At 34.7% G+C, this 20,388-nt stretch overlaps 1 protein-coding gene across 1 annotated transcript in view; it reads right to left on the bottom strand.

Annotated features, from left to right (window-relative positions):
- The window catches only part of LOC116637818 (disintegrin and metalloproteinase domain-containing protein 5-like), a 168,614-nt gene that overhangs the window by 130,549 nt on the left and 17,677 nt on the right, over positions 1 to 20,388 (bottom strand). Inside the window, exons 6-7 of the mRNA XM_032413358.1 lie at positions 19,593 to 19,767; positions 18,631 to 18,696 (exon numbers count right to left, since the gene is read on the bottom strand). Coding sequence (XP_032269249.1) covers positions 18,631 to 18,696; positions 19,593 to 19,767 — 241 coding nt within the window. The remainder of the gene's footprint in view (positions 1 to 18,630; positions 18,697 to 19,592; positions 19,768 to 20,388) is intronic.

The following is a 20,388-nucleotide window of genomic DNA, read 5'->3' on the forward strand; positions in this document are numbered from 1 at the left end:
TTAAAGATAAAAACAAAATCTTAAAAGCAGCAAGAGAAAGCAACTAGTTACATAGAAGGGATACCTCATAAAGCTATTAGCTGATTTTTCAGCAGTAACTTTGTAGGCCAGAAGAGAGTGGTATGATATATTCAAAGTGCTGAAGGAAGAAAACCTACAACCAAGAATACTCTACCTGGCAAGATTATCATTCAGAATTGAGGGAGAGATCAGGAATTTCCCACACAAACAAAAGTTAAAATAGTCATCACCAGTAAATTACCCTTACAAGAAATGTTAAAAGGACTTCTTTAAGTGGAAAAGAAAAGGCCATAACTAGAAGCTAGAACATTATGAAAGAAAAGTACTTCACAAGTAAAAGCAAACATATGGTAAAAGTAGTAGAACAATCACTTAAAAAAACAGCATAAAGGTTAAAAGACAAAAGTAGTAAAATCAAGTGTGTCCAAAAATTAGTTAAGGGACTTCACCAAAAAAAAAAAAAATGTCAAATATATCATATACATAAAATGTGGAACAGTAAAAATGTAGTGCTTTTAGAATGTATTTGAACTTAAGCAGCCACCAACTTAATATAGACCACTATATACATAAGATGCTATATATGAACCTAATGGTAGCCACAAATCAAATATCTATAATAGATATACAAAAAAATAAAGAGAAAGGAATCCACATAATAACACTAAAGAAAGACATAAATCACAAGAGAGCAAGAGAAAAAGAAAAGAACAGAGAAGAACTACAAAAACAACCATAAAACAATTAACAAAATGGCAATCAGAACATACTTATCAATAATTACTTAAATGAAAATGATCTAACTTCTCCAATCAAAAGACATAGGGCGACTGAATGGATTTAAAAAACAAGACCCATCTATAGGCTGCTTAGAAGAGACTCATATTAGACCTAAAGATACATGCAGACTGAAAGAAGGGATGGAAAAATATTCCATGCAAATGGAAGTGAGAAAAAAGCTGGGGTGACAATACATATATCAAACAAAATGACATTCAAACAAAGACTGTAACAAGACAAAATGAAGGGTGTTACTTAGTGATAAAGGGATCAATCCAACAAAAGGATATAGCAATTGTAAAAAATCTATGCATCAAACATAGGAGCACCTAAATATATGAATCATTGAACACTACATCAAAAATTAATGATGTACTATATGTGGGCTAATTGAACATAATAATAAAAAATATATAAAGCAAATATTAACAGACATAAGGGGAGAAATTGAAAGTAATACAATAGTAATAGGAGACTTGAACACCCACTTACATCAATGGATAGACCATCCAGACAGATAATCAATAAGGTCAAACACAAAATGACACATTTGACCATGTAACTTATAACACAGAACTTAACAGATGTATACAGAATATTTCATCCCAAAACAGCAAAATACACATTCTTTCCAAGTGCACATGGAACATTCTCCAGGATAAATCACATGTTAGGGCATAAAACAAGTCTTAATAAACTTAAGAAGACTGATGTCATATAAAGTATCATTTATGATCACAAAGGCATAAAAGTGGAAAGCAATTACAAGAAAAAAATAGAAAAACACAAATGCATTGAGGCTTAATAACTTGCTTTTAAGCAACAAATGTGTCAATGAAGAAATCAAAGAGGAAATTTTTTAAAATACCTGGAGACAAATGAAAATGGAAACACAATGATTCAAAATATTTCATGCACAGTCAGAGCAAAGAATGAAATTTATAGTGATGCAGTCATACCTAAAGATGCAAAAAAAAAAAAAAAAAAAAAAAAATCTCAAACACTCTAACCTTAAACCTAAAGGAACTACAAAAAGAAGAACAAAGCCCAAAGTTAGATGAAGTAACAAAATAATAAAGATCAGAATATAAATATATGAAATAAAGGGTTAAATAGGAAAAAGAAAAGCTCAGTGAAACTAAAAGCTTGAAACAATAAACAAAATTGATAAACCTTTAGCCAAACTCATGAAGAAAAAATGAGAGAAAAAATAAAATAAAAAATAAAAGAGAAATAACTTATGCCACATAAATACAAGCATGATAAGAGACTACAACAAAATTATGTACCAACAAATTTGACAACCTCAAAAAAATGGATAAATAACTAGAAATAAAATCTTCTGATACTGAAATAGGAATACAAAATCTGAATAAACCAATTGCTAGTGATGAAATTGAACTGATAATCAAAAAACTCCCAACAGACAAAAGTCCAAGACCAGATGGCTTCACAGGTGAATACTACTAAATATTGAAAGATTTAATACCTTTCCTTCTCAAACTATTCCAAAACTAGGAGAGAAGGGATGTTTCCAAATTCATTTGTCAAGGCTGATATTACACTAATATCAAAATCAGACAAAGACATTAGAAAAATAGAAAACTACAGGTCAATATCCCTGATGAACATAAATGCAAAAATCTTCAACAAATATTAGCAAATTGAACTCAACAATACATTAAAAGGATTGCTCACCATAATCAAATGGGATTTATTCCATGATACAAGGATGGTTGATCCACAAATCAAATCAATCAGCATGATACACCACATTAACAAAGTGCAAGATAAAAATCATATAATATCTCAATAGATGCAGGAAAAACATTTGACAAAATTCAACATCTGTTGATGATAAAAACTCTCAATAAAGTGGGATTAGGCAGAACATACCTCAACATAATAAAGGCCATACATGAAAAATCTCACAGCTAATATCAGACTCAATGGCAAAAAACTGAAAGCTTTTCTAACATCAGACACAAGACAAGGATGTCTACTCTTGCCACTTTTAATCAACATAGTACTGGAAGTCCTAGCCATAGCAATTGGACAAGAAAAAGAAATAAAAGGCATCCAAACTGATAAGTGAGAAGTAAAACACTATTTGCAGAGGACATGATAGTCTCTACAGAAAACCCTAAAGATCCACCAAACTAATAGTATTAATAAGTGAATTCAGTAAAGCAGCAAGATACAAAATTAATATACAAAAATCTGTTGCATTTCTATACTCATAAGAAGTAGCAGAGGAAAAAATGTAAAAAAAAAAAAAAAAAACCAATCCCATGTACAATTGCATCAAAAATAACAAAATACAAGTGGGTGGGTAGCTAAGATGGTGGAGTAGTAGGAGGACTCTAGGCTTGCTTCCTCCCTCGAACACAGCTAGATAAATATCAAATCATTCTGAGTACCCAAGAAATTGATCTGAGCACTGACAGAACAAACTGCACAACTAGAGAGGGAGAAGAGGCCACATCGTGGAAGGTAGGGGGTGCAGAGATGTGGTTTGGGGGGGGAAATGGATTGCAGGTGCTGTGGAAGGGAGCCCTGGTCACTGAGAGAGGTGAGAGAGAAAGAGAGAGAGAGAGAGAGGAGGGCACGGGACAGCAGAAAGAAAACACTTCCCCAAAGTCACTCAAAGGGAAAAAGAGAGGGGCTGATTTTTGTGTTTTTACAACCAGCGGTGCTCAAAGATTAAGGTTTTAGAGGTCCACAGCATGGCCAGTGTGGAGCCCTGAGGGTGTTGCAGTGCTACTACGGAGAAGAAATGCAGATTGCCTGGGGACATACAGCGTGATCTAAGGATGCCCTGGGACACACTGGGAGAGATGGTTCCCTCTTCTTGGAGCGCATCTGGGAGAGGTGGCATTGCCCCTCTGGGGACAAAAGAGCTGGTGGGTGCCATTTCCCTCCCCCATCCCTCACCATAGGTGCAAAAACACCTGCTGATGGCAGCTAACCTGGACACTGGCTCTTTATTCCAATATGCTCTATTCCAAGTTCCATGCTCCTGTGCTTTGGTGCAACTGCCCTTCTGGGTCAAACCTGTATCAGTCCCAGCATGGTGAGATCTTCCCCTAGAGGACCAGTGCCAGTCACCACCATGCCAGATCCCTAATGTTTGGAGTTTTAAAACTCAACCAGCCTGCCTGGGATAGAGCCCAAGGTGTACTATGTTACTATGCAGGCAGGTAGCCCAGACACAGAGAGTGTGAAGGCAGCGATCTGAGGGACACCTGGGACACACAATGGGAGAATGTTCACTCTTCTGGGAGGGCTTCCTAGACAGCAGTAAGCATGAATTCCCCTCTCTGGGGACAAAGGAACTGTCATTTCCCTCCCCTGCCCCTCAGCATAAACTAACTTCAGTAAGTAGCACAACACCAACAGTGGTGGCCTAAAATGGTAACATCAGCCCTGCCCCCCTGCACTCTGCAGGTACTGCTTTTCTTGGGAAAGTGTGCCTGAGAACACCAACACAGTGGGAGAGCATAGAACCTTCCGCTGCAGACTAGCTCAAACCACCCCCATGCACCATGTCTACTGACCATAGGGTTCTACAAAGCTTCAGATCTAGTGGAAATAGCATCAGGTCTCTTTTAACAAGCAGACCAAAGCACACCTAGTTAAGCTTGCCACACACTGAGTAAGGTCCATATACTCCCCACTGCAGGCAAGGAGATACTCTGCAGAGGACTGACCTGAGGAAAAAAGCAGCCAAAACACAGCAGCAGAGTGCACATAGCACACACCAGAGACAATTCCTGAAGTACCAGGTCCTGGACAGTATATGACTTCTTCTTCATAAAGCCATTACTCTTGAGAGCAAGAAACATAGCAGGATTTCCTAATATACAGAAAAAGACAGAGACCTAGACAAAATGCCAAGATGGAGGAATTCATCCCAAATGAAAGAAGAAAAGGCCACAGTCAGGGATCTAATCAAAACAGATATATGTAATATGGCTGATGGAGAATTTAATGTAATAATCATAAGGATACCAGCTGGGCTTGAGAAAAGCATAGAAGACACCAGGGAGTCCCTTACTGGAGACATATAAGATCTAAAAACTAGTGTCAGGCTGAAATGAGAAATGCAATAACTGAGATTTGAAACCAACTGGATATAATGAACACAAGGATGGAAGAACCAGAGGAACAAATAAGTGATATGAAAGATGAAATTATGGAAAATAATGAAGCTGAGGAGATGAACCATGAAAGACTACAGACTCTGAGAAACAAACTGAGGGTTTTAGAGGGGAGGGGGGTGGGGGGGATGGGTTAGCCTGGTGATGGGTATTAAAGAGGGCATGTACTGAATGGAGCACTGAGTGTTATATGCAAACAATGAATCATGGGACACTACATCAAAAACTAATGATGTAATGTATGGTGATTAACATAACATAATAAAATAAAATAAAAATAAATAAAAATTTAAAAAAAGAAAGAAAATAATGAAGCTGAAAAGAAGAAGGAAAGAAAAGTATTGAATCACGAAGGTAGACTTAGGGAACTCAGTGACTCCTTAAGCATAATAACATTCATATCATAGGAGTCCCAGAAGACGAAGAGAGGGAAAAGGGGGCAAAAGGCTTATTTGAGGAAATTATAGCTGAAAACATCCCTAATCTGTGGAAGGAAATAGACATCCAAATCCAGTAGGTACAGAGAGCTCCCATTCAAATCAACTAACGCAGGCCAACACCAAGACATAGCATAGTTAAATCTGCAAAATATAGAGATAAAGAAAAAATCCTAAACAAAAGAAGTCACTAACTTACAGGGGAAGACAAATAAGGTTAGCAGCAGATCTAGCCACAGAAACGTAGCAGGCAAGAAGACAGTGGCATTGACATATTCAACATGCTGAATGGTAAAAATATGCACCCAAGAATACTCTATCCAGCAAGGTTGTCGTTCAGAATAGGAGAGACAAAGAGTTTCCCAGACAAACAAAAACTAGAGTCATGACCACTAAACCAGCCCTGCAAGAAATATTAAAGGGGACTCTTTGACAGCAAAGCAAAGACCAAAGGTGACCAAGACAAGAAAGAAACAGAGAACATCTCTAGAAACAATGACAGAACAAGTAAGAAAATGGTACTTAATTCATATTTATCAATAATTACTCTGACTTTAAATGGACTAAATGCTGCAATCAAAAGACACAGGGTGTCAGAATGGATTAAAAAAAAAACAAGATCCATCTATATGCTGCCTAGAAGAGACTGATTATAGATATAAAGACACATGTAGATTGAAAGTGAGGGGATGGAGAAATATTTACCATTCAAATGGATGTCAAAAAAAGCCAGAGTACCAATACTTATATCAGACACTAGATCTTAAGTCAAAGACTATAAAAAGAGATGAAGAAGGGCACAACATCCTAATTAAGGGGTCTACCCAACAAGAAGATCTAATAATTGTAAATATTTATGCCCACAACTTGGGAGTACCCACATCTATAAAACAATTAATAACAAACATAAGGGAACTCATTGATAATAATACAATAATAATAGGGGACATTAACATCCCACTTGCACCAATGGACAGATCATCAAAGCAGAAAATCAACAAGGAAACAAAGGTTTTGAATGACACAATGGACCAAATGGACTTAACACATATAGTCAGAACATTTCATCCTAAAGCAACAGAATACACATTCTTTTCCAGTGCACATGGAACAGTCTCCAGAATAGATCACATACTGGACATAAATTCAGCCCTCAGCAAGTACAAAAAAAAGGATGGAGATCATCCCATGCATATTTTCAGACCATGGTGCTATGAAACTTGAAGTTAACCATAAGAAAAACTTAGGAAAGACCACAAACATATGGAGGTTAAAGAACATCCTACTAAAGAATGAATGAGTTAACCACGAAATTAAAGAAGAAATTAAAAAAAAACACATGGAAACAAACAAAAATGGAAACACAACAGTCCAAAACCTTTGGGATGCAGAAAACGCAGTCCTAAGAGGAAAGTATATAGCAATACAGGCCTACCTCAAAAATCAAGAAAAATCTCAAATACACAATCTAACCTTACACTTAAAGGAGCTAGAAAAAGAACAAAAAATAAAGGCTAAAGCCAGCAGAAGAAGGGAAATATTAAAGATTAGAGCAAAAATAAATGATATAAAAAACAAAAAAGAGTAGAACAGATTAATGAAACCAGAAGCTTGTTCTTTGAAAAAATTAATAAAATTGGTAAACTCCTAGCCATCCTTATCAAAAAAAATAAAGAATGCAAATAAATAAAATAATAAATGAGAGAGGAAAAATCACAACCAATACCACAGAAATACAAATAATTATAAGAGAATATTATGAGAAATTATATGCTAAAAAATTAGGCAATTAGGAAGAAATGGATCAATTCCTAGAAACATATAAACTACTAAAACTGAAACAGGAAGAATTAGAAAACTTGAACAGACCAATAACCAGCAAAGAAATCAAATCAGTAACCAAAAATCTCCCAATAAACAAAAATTCCAGAGCCAGAGCTTCACAGGGGAATTCTACCAAACATATAAACAAGAGTTAATACCTATTCTTCCCAAACTATTCCAAACAGTAGATGTGGAAGAAAAACTTCCAAGCTCAATCTATGAAGCCAGCATTACCCTGATTGCAAAACCAGACAAAGACTCCACTGAAAAAGAGAACTGCAGGATAACATCCCTGAAGAACATGGATACAAAAATTCTCAGCAAAATACTAGCAAATCAAATCCAACAGTGCATTAAAAAAAAAAAAATCACCACAGTCAAGCGGAATTTATTCCTGGGCTGCAAGTGTGGTTCAATATTCACAAATCAATGTGATACACCACATTAGTAAAAGAAAGAATAAGAACCATATGATCCTCTCAACAGATGCAGAAAAAACATTTGACAAAGTACAGCATCCATTCTTGATGAAAACCACCAACAAAGTAGGGATATAATGAACATACCTCAAGATCATAAAGGCCATATACAAAAAACCCACAGCTAATATCATCTTCAATGATGAAAAACTGAGAGCTTTTCCTCTGTGGTCAGGAATAAGGCAGGAATGTCCACTTTCACCACTGTTATTTAAAAAGTATTGGAAGTCCTATCCTCAGCAATCAGACAACAAAAAGAAATAAAAGGCATCCAAATCGGCAAGGAAGAAGTAAAACTTCCACTGTTTGCAGATGACATGATACTCTATGTAGAAAACCCAAAAGATTCCACCAAAAAATTACTAGAACTGATACACAAATTCAGTAAAGTCCCAGGATACAAAATCAATGTAGAGAAATCTGTTGCATTTCTATACACCAATGATGAAGCAGCAGAAAGAGAAATCAAGGAATCAATCCCATTTACAATTGCACCAAAAACCATAAGATACCTAGGAATAAGCCTAACCAAAGAGGGAAAAGATCTATACTCTGAAAACTATACAAAACTTATGAAAGAAATTGAAGATGACACAATGAAGTAGAAAAACATTCCATGCTCATGGATTGGAAGAAGAAATATTGTTAAAATGTCTATAGTGCCTGAAGCAATCTGTACATTTAATGCAATCCTTATCAAAACACCAATAGCATTTTTCACAGAGCTGGAACAAACAATCTCAAAATTTGTATGGAACCACAAAAGACCCTGAATAGCAAAAGCAATCTTGAAAAATAAAAGCAAGCTGGAAGCATCACAATTCCAGATTTCAAGTTATATTACAAAGCTGTAGTCATCAAGACAATATGGTACTGGCACAAAAATAGACACAGAGATCAATGGAACAGAATAGAAAACCCAGAAATGCACTCACAACTATATGATCAACTAATCTCCAAAAAGCAGGAAAAAGTATCTAATAGGAAAAAGACAGCTTCTTCAACAGTGGTGCTGGGAAAACAGGACAGCAACACTCAAAAGAATGAAACTGGACCACTTCCTTACACCATACACAAAAATAAATTCAAAATGAATGAAAGACCTAATTTGAGACAGAAAATCATCAAAATTCTAGAGAAAAACACAGGCAGCAACCTCTTTGACATCAGCTGTAGCAACTTCTTACTAGATACATCTCCAGAAGCAAGGGAAATAAAAGCAAAAATGAACTATTGGTACTTCATCAAAATAAAAAGCTTCTGTACAGTGAAGGAAATAATCAACAAAACTAAAAGGCAACCTCCAGAATGGGAGAAGATATTTGCAAATGACATATCTGATAAAGCGTAAGTATCCAAAATCTATAAAGAACTTATCAAACTCAACGCCCAAAAAATGAATAACCCAGTGAAAAAATGGGCAGAAGACATGAATAGATATTCTTCCAAAGAGAACATTCAGATGGCTAATGGACACATGAAAAGATGCTCAACAGCACTCATCATCAGGGAAATACAAATCAAAACCACAATGAGATACCACCTCACACCAATCAGAACGGCTAAAATGAACAACTCAGGAAACAACAGATGTTGGCAAGATGCAGAGAAAGGGGAACTCTCTTACACTGTTGGTGGGAATGCAAAGTGGTGCAGCCACTCTTGGGAAACAATATGGAGGTTCCCCAAAAAGTTAAAAATAGAACTATCCAACAGTCCAGCTATTGCACTACTAGGTATTTATACAATGGATACAAAAATACTGATTTGAAGGGATACATGCATCCTGATGTTTATAGCAGCATTATCAACAATAGCCAAATTATAGAAAGAACCCAAATGGATAAAGAAGATTTTTGGACTATTACTCAGCCATCAAAAAGAATGAAATCTTGCCATTTGCAATGATGTGGACAGAGCTAGGGAGTACTATGCTAAGTGAAATAGTCAGAGTAAGACAAATACCGTATGATTTCACTCATATGTGCAATTTAACAAGCAAAACAAATGAACACGGGGTGGAGGAAATAGAGGCAAACCATAAAACAGACTCTTAACTATAGACAACAAACTGAGGGATGCTGGAGGGGAGGTGGGGGGTATGGGTTAAATTGGTGATGGGTATTAAGGAGGGCACTGGTTGTGATGAGCAGAGTGTTGTATGTAAGTGATGAATCACTATTTCTCCACCTGAAACTAATATTACACTGTATGTTAACTAATTGGTGTTCAAATAAAAACCTGAAGAAAAAAATAACAAACTACCTAAGAATAAATTTAACCAAAGAAGAGAAAGACCTGCATACTCTGAAAACTACAATACACTGATGAAAAAAAAAATTGAAGACAACGGAAGTAAATGGAAAGATATACCATGCTCTTGGGTTGGAAGAATTAATATTGTTAAAATGTCCATACTACCCAAAGCAATCTACAAATTCAATGCAATCCCTATCAAAATACCAATAATATTTTTTACAGAGGTAGAACAAATAATCCTAATATTTGTATGGAACCACAAAAGACTCCAAACAGCCAGAGAAATTTTGAGGAAAAAAAAAGCAAAGCTGGAGGTATCACAATCCCAGATTTCAAGCTGTACTACAAAGTTATAGTAATCAAAACAGTGTGGTACTGGTACAAAAACAGACACACAGATCAAGGGAAAAGAACAGAAAACCCATAAATAAACCTACAATTATATGGCCAATCAATCTATAACATAAAAGGCAAGAATATGCAATGGGGAAAATGCAGTCTCCTCAATCAATAATGCTGGGAAAACTGGACAGCTATGTGCAAAAGAATTAAACTAGACAACCTTCGTACACCATACACATAAATAAAAATACACAAAAATAAACTCAAAAAGATTAAAGACTTAAATGTAAGGCATACAACTACAAAACTCCTAAAAAAAAAAAAAACTTAGGCAGTAATCTCCAGGATACCAACCTTAGCAACATTTTTCTAGATATGTCTCCCCAGGCAAGTGAAACAAAAGCAAAAATAAATTTTTGGACCACATCAAAATAAGAAGGAAACCATCACCAGTATCAAAAGGCAACTTACCAAATGGAAAAGATATTTGCAAATGATGTATCCAATAATGGGTTAATATCCAAAATATATAAAGAAATCCTGTACCTCAACACCAAAAAACAGATAATCTGATTTAAAAATGGACAGAGGACCTGAATAGACGTTTTTCCACAGAAGACATACAGATGGCCAAGAAACAAATGTTGAGCAAAGATGCTCAACATCAGGAATCATCAGGGAAATGCAAATCAAAACCACAATGAGATATCACCTCTCACCTGTCAGAATGACTAATATCAAAAAGATAAGAAATAACAAGTGTTAGCCAGGATGTGGAGGGAGCCCTCATGCACTGTTGGTAGGAATGTAAACTGGTGCAGCCCCTGTGCTGGGCTGTATCGTCAAAAACTTATAAATAGGAATACCATATAATCTACTAGTTCCACTGCTGGGTATTTACCCAGAGAAAATGAAAACACTAATTTGAAAACATATATGCACTCTTATGTTCACTGCAGCATTATTTACAATAGGTAAGCTGTGGAAGCAACCCAAGTGTCCACTGAAAGATGAATAGATAAAGAAAATGTGGTATATATGTGAACAATGGAATATTACTCGGTCATTAAAAAAAAAAAACAATGACATCTTGCCATTTGTGACAACATGGGTGGACCTACAGGGTATTATTCCAAGTGAAATAAGTCAGATACAAAAAGACAAATCTACATGATTTCATTCATATGAGGAATCCAAAAAACAAAATAAAAAAGCAAACAAACAAGAAATAGAAACAGACTCATAAATACAGAGAAGAAAACAAGAAACAGAAACAGACTTATAAATACAGAGAAGAAAACTGGTTGTCAGAAAGGAGAAGGGTCAAGTACACGGGCAAAATATGTGAAGGGGATTAAGAGGTATAAAATTCTCATTATAGAATAAATAATCCATGGGGATGAAAAGCACAGCATAAAATTTAGTCAATAATACTGTAATAACTTTGTATGGTGACAGATAGTCACTATACTTACGTGGTGAGCACTTTGTAATGTATGGAATTGTCCAATCTCTATGTTGTACACCTGGAACTAATATAGCATTGTATGTCAACTATACTTCAATAAAAAAATACAACCCATCAAGACTTAATCAGAAAGAAATAAAATATCTGAATAGAGCAATTACTAGAAAGGAGATTGAATCAATAATTTTTTTAAATGTCCCAATGAAGAAAAGCTCAGGACTAGATGAACTCACTAGTGAATTTTTTTTTTTTATTTCTCGCTGGTGAATTTTACCAAATAGTTGAAGAATTAACACCAATTCTTCTCAAACTCTGCCAAAAAAAATATCAAAGATGTTGGAACACTCTCAAATTCATTTTATAAAGCCAGCATTACCCCGAAAGCAAGGCCAGAAAAGGGCACTACAAGAAAAGTACACAGCAATATTCCTGACGAATATTGATGGAAAATTGTCAATAAAATACTAGCAAACTGAATTCAGCACATTAAAATATCATTCACCATGATCAAGTTATAGCTAGAACAACCAGACTGAAATCAATAAGGACACAGAAGACTTGAATACACTATATAGCAATTGACCTAACAGACATATACAGAACATTCAACAGCAGCATATACATTCTTCTAAAGGACATATGGAACAATCTGCAAAAGAGACTACATGTTAGGCCATAAAACAAGTCTCAACAAATTTAAGAAGATTAAAACAATATCAAGTATCCTCTCTGACCACAATAAAATGAAACGAGAAATCAACAGGAGGAAAACAGGAAAATCCACAAATATGTGGAAGTTAACTCACTCTTAGAAAACCAGTGGGTCAAAGAAAAAATCACAAGGGACTAAGAAAACATCTGGAGGTTCATGAAAGCAATACATAACATTCCAAAGTTAAGGGATGCAGTGAAAACACTACTAATATGGATATTTATAGAGAAAATGCTTACATTAAAAAAAATAAAGTTCTCAAATCAGTGACCTAAATTTTTACCTCGAGGAACTCTAAAACATAAAAACAAACTACAGACGATTCTCAACTTATGACAGTTTGACTAACAATTTTTCTAATTTACAATGATGCAAAAGTGATACACATTCAATAAAAACTGTACTTGGATTTTTGAGTGTAGACCTTTTCCCAGGCTAGCAATACGGAGCGCAATACCCTCTCGTGATGCTAGGCAGTGGCAGTGAGCCATGTGATCACAAGGGTACATAATTTATACAGATATACAGCCATTCTGTACCTATACAGTCATTCTGTTTTAAACTTTCAGTACCGTATTTAATAAATTACATGAGATATTTGACACTTTATTATAAAGCAGGCTTTGTGTTAGATGACTTTGCCCAGCTGTAGGTTAATGGAAGTGTTCTGAGATGTTTAAGGTAGGCGAGGCTAAGCTATGGTGTTTGGTAGGTTAGGTGTAGTAGATGCATTTTTGACTTATATTTTCAACTTACGATAGGTTTATCATGCCATAACTCCATGGTAAGTTGAGGAAGATCTGAAACCAAAAGTTAACAGAAGGAAGGAAATAATAAAGAATAAAACAGAGAAAAATGAAAGAATAGAAAAACAATCTTTAAAATCAATGAAAACAAGAGTTGGTTTTTTGAAAAGATCAACAACTTGACAAACTCTTAGACTAATAAAAAAGGCACAGATAAATAAAATAGAAATAGGGGCACCTGGGTGGCTCAGTCGGTTAAGCATCTGTCTTCAGCTCAGGTTATGATCCCAGTGTCCTGGGATGGAGCCCCACATTGGGCTCCCCTGTTGGCAGGAAGCCTGCTTCTCCCTCTCCCTCTGCCTGCCACTCTCCCAGCTTGTGCTCTCTCTCTCTCTCTCTGTCTGTCAGATAAATAAATAAAATCTTTTTTTTAAAAAAAGGAAATGAAGAGAGGACATTTCAACTAATGTCATGGAAATAAAAAGGATTATAAGACTACTAAGAATAATTATATGCCAACAAATTGGATAACCTATAAGAGAAAGATAAATTTCTACCAAGACCAAATGCATATCAAGACTAAATCACAAAGAAATAAAAAAAATCTGACCAGACAAATAAAGAGTAAGGATATTGGATCAGTAATCAAAAACATCTCAATAAAGAAAAGCTCAGGACCAAATGAATTCACTGGAGAATTCTACCAAACATTTAAAGAAAAATTAACACTAATCCCCCTCAAGCTCATTCTAATAATTGTATAGGAGAAAACACTTCCAAACTCATCCTATGAGGTCAGCATTATCCTGATACAAAACTCAGATAAAGGTCGCCTGGGTGGCTCAGATGGTTAAGCGTCTGTCTGCCTTTGGCTCAGGTCATGATCCCAGGTTCCTGGGATGGAGCCCCACATCGGGCTCATGGCTCAGTGGGGAGCCTGCTTCTCCCTCTCCCTCTGCCTCTCTCCCTGCTCATGCTCTCTCTCTCTCTCTGTATCTCTGTGTCTCAAATGAATAAATAAAATCTTTAAAAAAAAAAAAAACTCAGATAAAGACACTACAAGAAAAATAGAAGTCAATTATCCTTGGTGATGATTGATGCAAAAATCATTAATAAAATATTAGCAAAATGAATTCAACAGTTCATTAAAAGGATCATACATTATGACCAAGTGGGATTTATACCTGGAACATAAGAATGGTTCAACATATTAAAAAATCAATCAATGTAATTCCACACATTAATGAAGTGGAGGACCAAAAAAAAAAAAAAAAAAAAATGATCATTTCAATTGATGCCAAAAACGTGACAAAAATTCAGCACTATTTCATCATAAAAACATCCAACAAACTAGTAATAGAAGTACCTCAACATAATAAAAGCCATTACATGATCACAGATAATATCACACTCAACAGTGAAAGACTGTTTTTTTTTCCTAAGAACAGGAAAAAGGCAACCACGCCCACCCTCACCACACTATTCAACATAGTACTAGAGGTCCTAACTACAGGATTTAGAGAAGAAAAAGAAAAAAAAGGCATTCAAATGAGAAATAAAGAAGTAAAATTCTCTCTGTTCACCAATATGATTCTATATGCAGAAAGCCCTACAGTTTCCATCAAAAAAATTGTTAGAGCTAGGAAACAATTTCAGCAGTTATAGGATATAAAATCAACACACAAAAATCAGTTGCTTCTATACACAAACATGACCAAGCACAAAATGGAATTAAGAAAATGCTCCCTTTTACTATAGTATCAAAAAGGATAAACTGGGGCGCCTGGGTGGCTCAGTTGTTAAGCGGGTGCCTTGGGCTCAGGTCATGATCCCGGGGTCCTGGGATCGAGCCCCACATCAGGCTCCCTGCTCAGCGGGAGGCCTGCTTCTCCCTCTCCCACTCCCTCTGCTTGTGTTCCCTCTCTTGCTGTGTCTCTCTCTGTCAAACAAATACATAAAATCTTTAAAAAAAAAAAAGGATAAAATATTTAAGAATAGACTTAACCAATGAGGTGAAAGCCTTGCACACTGAAAGCTAAAAACATTGGCAAAAGAAATCAAAGAATACACAGACAAATGGAAAGTCATCTCATGCTCATGAACTGGAAGACTTCGTAGTGTTAAAATAGTGTTAAAATGCCCAAACTACCCAAAGAAGCTATCTACAGATTCACTGCAATCTTTATCAAAATCCCAATGGCATATTTTGCAGAAATAGAAAAAATAGCCTAAGAGAAGAATGTTATAGTGTCTCACTTCCTGATTTTGAAACATATTACAAAGCAACAGTAATCAAAACTATATGGTATTGGCATAAAGACAGATATATGGAACAATGGAATAGAATAGAGCACCCAAAAATAAAGCTCTGAGTATATATGGCCAAATGCTTTTCAACACAGGTGCCAACATACACAGTGGAAAATGGTCAGTGTCTTCAACAAATGGCACTGGAAAAACTATATCTATCTATATGCAAAAGAACGAAGTTGGACCCTTACTTTATATTATATACAAAAGTTAACTCAAAATTGGCATAAATGTAAAACCTAAAATTATAAAACTCCTGGAAAAAGGCATAGGAGAAAACTTTCAGGACATTGGATTTGGCAGTCACTTCTTGGATATGACACCAAAAACACAGGCAAAAAAAGTAAAAATAAACAAATGGGATTACATTAAACTTAACCTTTGTGCATCAAAGGAAACAACAGGGTGAAAAGGCAACCTACAGAATGGGAGAAAGCATTTGCAAACCACATATCTGATAAGAAGTTAATATCTGGAATATACAAAGAAATCCTATAGCTCAACAACAACAACAAAGTAACTTTAAAATTTTTTAATAATAGAAATATTAATATTAATATTAATAATGGAAAACAGTATAGCAGTTCCTCAAAAAATTAAACATAGAATTAACATATGTTCTAACAATCCAGCTTCTGGGTATACACCTGAAAAATTCAAAGCAAGATCACAAAGAGATATTTCCATATTCATGTTCCTTGCAGCATTATTCACAATAGCCTGAAGGTAGAAGAAACCCAAATGTCCATTAATAGAAGACTGGGTAAAGAAAATGTGGTATATAACATGCAATGGGATATTCACAGCCTTAAAAAGGAAGACGATCCTGTCGCATGCTACAATATGGATAAAACCTGAGGACATTATGCAAAGCAAAATAAGCCAGTCACAGAAGCTCAAATACTATATGATTCCACTCATATGTATTATCTAAAGTAGTCAAAATCATAGAAACAGAAAACCAGAAAGGTATTTGCCAAGAGGGGCAGGGGATGCAGGGGAGAGGCGATATTAGGGTTTAATGGGCATAGAATGTTGGTTTTCAGGATGAAAAGGTTCTAGAAATCTGTTAAACAACAATGTGAATATACTTAACACTACTGAACTATACATTTAAAAATGGTTAGTATGGAAAATTTAATATTAAATGCTTTTCACCACAATAAAAAAAAAGAATGAAGGAAATTAGTATTCAATACTAGATCTCTCTGACTCCAAATTATGTACTTACAACTGCTAAATCTAGTTTACTATGAAACACAATAAACTCTGTATTCATTCACTAGAAAACAATTAGAGAAATGGGTAATTTCACATTGGTAGACTATTTCAAGAAAGAGCACCAGGGAAGCTTCCTTAGCAAGCTCCTCACTGAACTTCACCAAGGCCATAGTCAATCCTCATACTGACACTGGTAACCACACAGCAATATAAATTGTGTTTAAATGAAGTAGTTGATACCTTTTAAGTGTATCCCTACGCACTTTTAAATTTTAATGAACAGTTATTATCTCTGTGAGGAAAAAAAGTGGCTAAAAAGTAATCCTGTAAAAAGAAAAGCTGTATCAATAAAGAGCTTTCAGATTGGTTAAAAGGATTTGAGATTGGTATTAGTCCAAAAAGGTCTCTGGGGTCCCAACCAAATAATGGTTACTGGTTTAAGCCACTAAATTTTGAAGTGATTTTCTATGCAGTAATAGATAACTTATGCTTATCTTGAAGTCTACTTTGTCTGATACTAATCTAGTTAAACAAGTTTTTTAGAATTTTTGTTCTTATATTTTTACAGTCTTTTACTTTCATTAGGTACCATATTTTAGATATGTCAGTTTTAGGCAGAATGTGTGCATTCATGTGTCTTGCATGATAATCTTTGTCTTTGCTTTTAATTAGTCTTTATCTTTGGTTTTTAATTACAGTACTTAATCCCTCTACACCTAATATAATTATTTATTTGAGTTGAAATTTATCTTAACCTTAGCTTTTAAATTTGTCCCACATTTACGAAACAAAAATTTAATGTATAATGTTTTCCTTTCCCTTTATTGACTTCTTTTTGTTGATTATGCTTAAAATTCTGCTTGACCACTTCTAATTGCTTTGCAATTTTACCGGAATATGATTTTAGGATATGTGTTGGCATTGTACTGGGTCAGCTTAGCTATGCTAAAAAAAAAACAAAAACAAAAACCCTCCCACTCATTAGTGAGCCAATGCACTTCAATTTTTGTAACCTCTGCCAATATTTAGCTCAGCTTCCCTGCCTCATATCCACCTCTTCTGAAATCAACAGACTCCCTTATGGAATGAAATATTTTTATAACATATCTTAAAATTTTAATATCTGAAGGTTTTCTGTATCTAAATCTATTATTTTTTGTTTTGCTAACCCTTGTTTATGGTAGCTAATTTTCTTATGAATTTTGAGCTCATATATGGCTGGTAATAATCTGTGGGAATCCTGCTTGAAGTTGCATTCCTATGGAGAGAAATATTCTTTGCCTCCAACAGGTGCCCTTGGATCTCACCAACCAGGAATAAATGTAGCCTCATAGTTCAGAATCTCCTAATAACCTACGTTGTACAAATTAAAAACCTAAACCCATACAGGATCAGAAGTATAATCATGAATCCTCAATGTGAAAATTTTGTTCATTTGTTTTTCTGTCATTTCATTTACCTAGAACTAAGAATGAAACAGATAACTTGTTTTCTCCCTTCACTTAGAAAAAGTAGCATATTTGTTTTGAAGGCAATTCTTTCAATGAGGCTGAAGCAGTTAAATACATTGTATGTGGAGGTTGAGGGTTTCACTGAGGATGTAGTTCTTTTGAAAAAAAGAAAAATAGACTGACAAGCTTTAAAAAAATGAAAAATGCTTTACTTTACAAAAGCATTTAGAGAACCTCATATATAAAATAAGTGAATTAACAAACACTTGGCTTATGCACAATTTTTAAGAAGTTATTAATTTCAAAAGCAAAATAAACATTTATCAAAAATGTTTTTAAAATTTTTATTACATCCTTGAAATCAAGTTAGATACAAAGGTTAAATCATTTTAAAATAACAATACATAAAAAAGGACCTACCAGATTTTTATCCACAACAATATATATTTCAACATACTGAGGGCGTAACTTGAAAAATTCAGTTCTCTGAAAAACAAACATGAGTCCTGAGGAATTTCCAAAAATTAACCTTCTATTGAAATTATATTCAGAAACTGGGACATAGTGCTACTGATTATATAACAAAGCTGCTTCCAAATACAAAATTTAGGTACTATTCAGAAAATTCCAGTCCAAAAAGTGCCTGTGGTTAATAGGAATGTTCAATGAGATCCCAAGCTATACAAGAATCCAGGTATCTGTTAATTTTTAGGAATGTTCAATGAGATCCCAAGCTATACAAGAATCCAGGTATCTGTTAATTTTAGCAATAGCTGCAATTGGAAATATCAACATTAATCTTTTATTTCTTGCCTTGTGATAATTTTCATAGTAGTCTTCCATATGGGCAGATTTTCTGCTACCAATTATTAGGAAACTACTTCTGGCAAACAATAAAGTTTAGAAAATATTACTGGAGTTTACAATCAATGGCAGTTCACTAGAGCCAGGAATGTTATTTATGACGTTATAGCAGTTTACAGGCCTTTGTGGAAGAAGAATTCATTGCTTTGTTTTACATGTACCTTTATGTGGGCCACTAACAGTATTCATTTCTGAACTCTCCTGAAGCAAAGACTTAACTTAGAAATCCAGATCACATGACATTTTCACCTAATTTATCAGCCTAACTGAGGAAAAGGAATAATTTACATTAACTATCCAAATGTCCACATGTGAACATTAATTTTTTGGTTTCTTGAATCCTATATTCACATATGTGTCCAAGATTAACTACCTAAGTCTTTACTAAACTTTAATCTCATAACAAGCTTAATGAAGAAATAATCTTAAGATCTGTAAGTCATCAAATTTTGCTCTGAAAGTAGTTTTCATTTCACAGAATTATAAGGAAGAAGTTAAATTTAAAAGTCAACACTTACTTCTGAATTTTTTCTGATATGATAATATGTATTATTATAGCTGTAAGTCTTAGTTTCTCCTAAGAGAGGTACACTAGTGTTATCATATTTTTCTTCATAAATCATGTGCACAAATCCTGATACGGCCTCCATTGGTTCAATTCCATATGAGATGTTTTTAAGCTGTAATGTGCCCCTGAGTATTAAAATAATCAAAACAAGTCTGAAATTATTCTACCAAAACTATAACATTCTAATGAGAAATTTTGGCAAAAAAAAAATTTTTTTTACATTTAAAGTCACCTTGGTTTCTCTACTTTATTCATTGAGGTGTTAAACTCAAAACTGGACCAGTAATACCACAGGATGCATACTGCCTTATATTACAAATATTCTAAGAGAAATATTTTATTATCTTAAAGAAAGCATATAAGTGGCATGAACCCATCTGATTAAACAGGTTAGGACCCCTTCCTAGGGTATAGATTTTCTAAGCCAGCCTGTCAGATCTTTAGGCACTATCTTCCTTAGTCTTGGGTCTTTTCTTCCTTTTGAGATACCTACTCTTCCCTGACACTTAATGTCCTATGTCATTTTTTGTGTGGACTTAACTGAAGGTATTACCTGCCTAAAAATTACCAGAAGCAGAGCCAAAATAGCTATCAGATCTAGGCATTCTACAATTTTTGACCATGCTAGGAAATTAAGAAATCAATAAAAACATTAAAAATCTGGAAAAACTAAAGAAGTATGGAGAGACCAACCAACACTCCCTACACTCAAGGCCACTCAAAGCCTCAAGCAGCAGAACCTGTTA

This window comes from Phoca vitulina, unplaced genomic scaffold, assembly GCF_004348235.1.
Source record: "Phoca vitulina isolate PV1807 unplaced genomic scaffold, GSC_HSeal_1.0 scaffold15, whole genome shotgun sequence".
Lineage (NCBI taxonomy): Eukaryota > Metazoa > Chordata > Mammalia > Carnivora > Phocidae > Phoca > Phoca vitulina.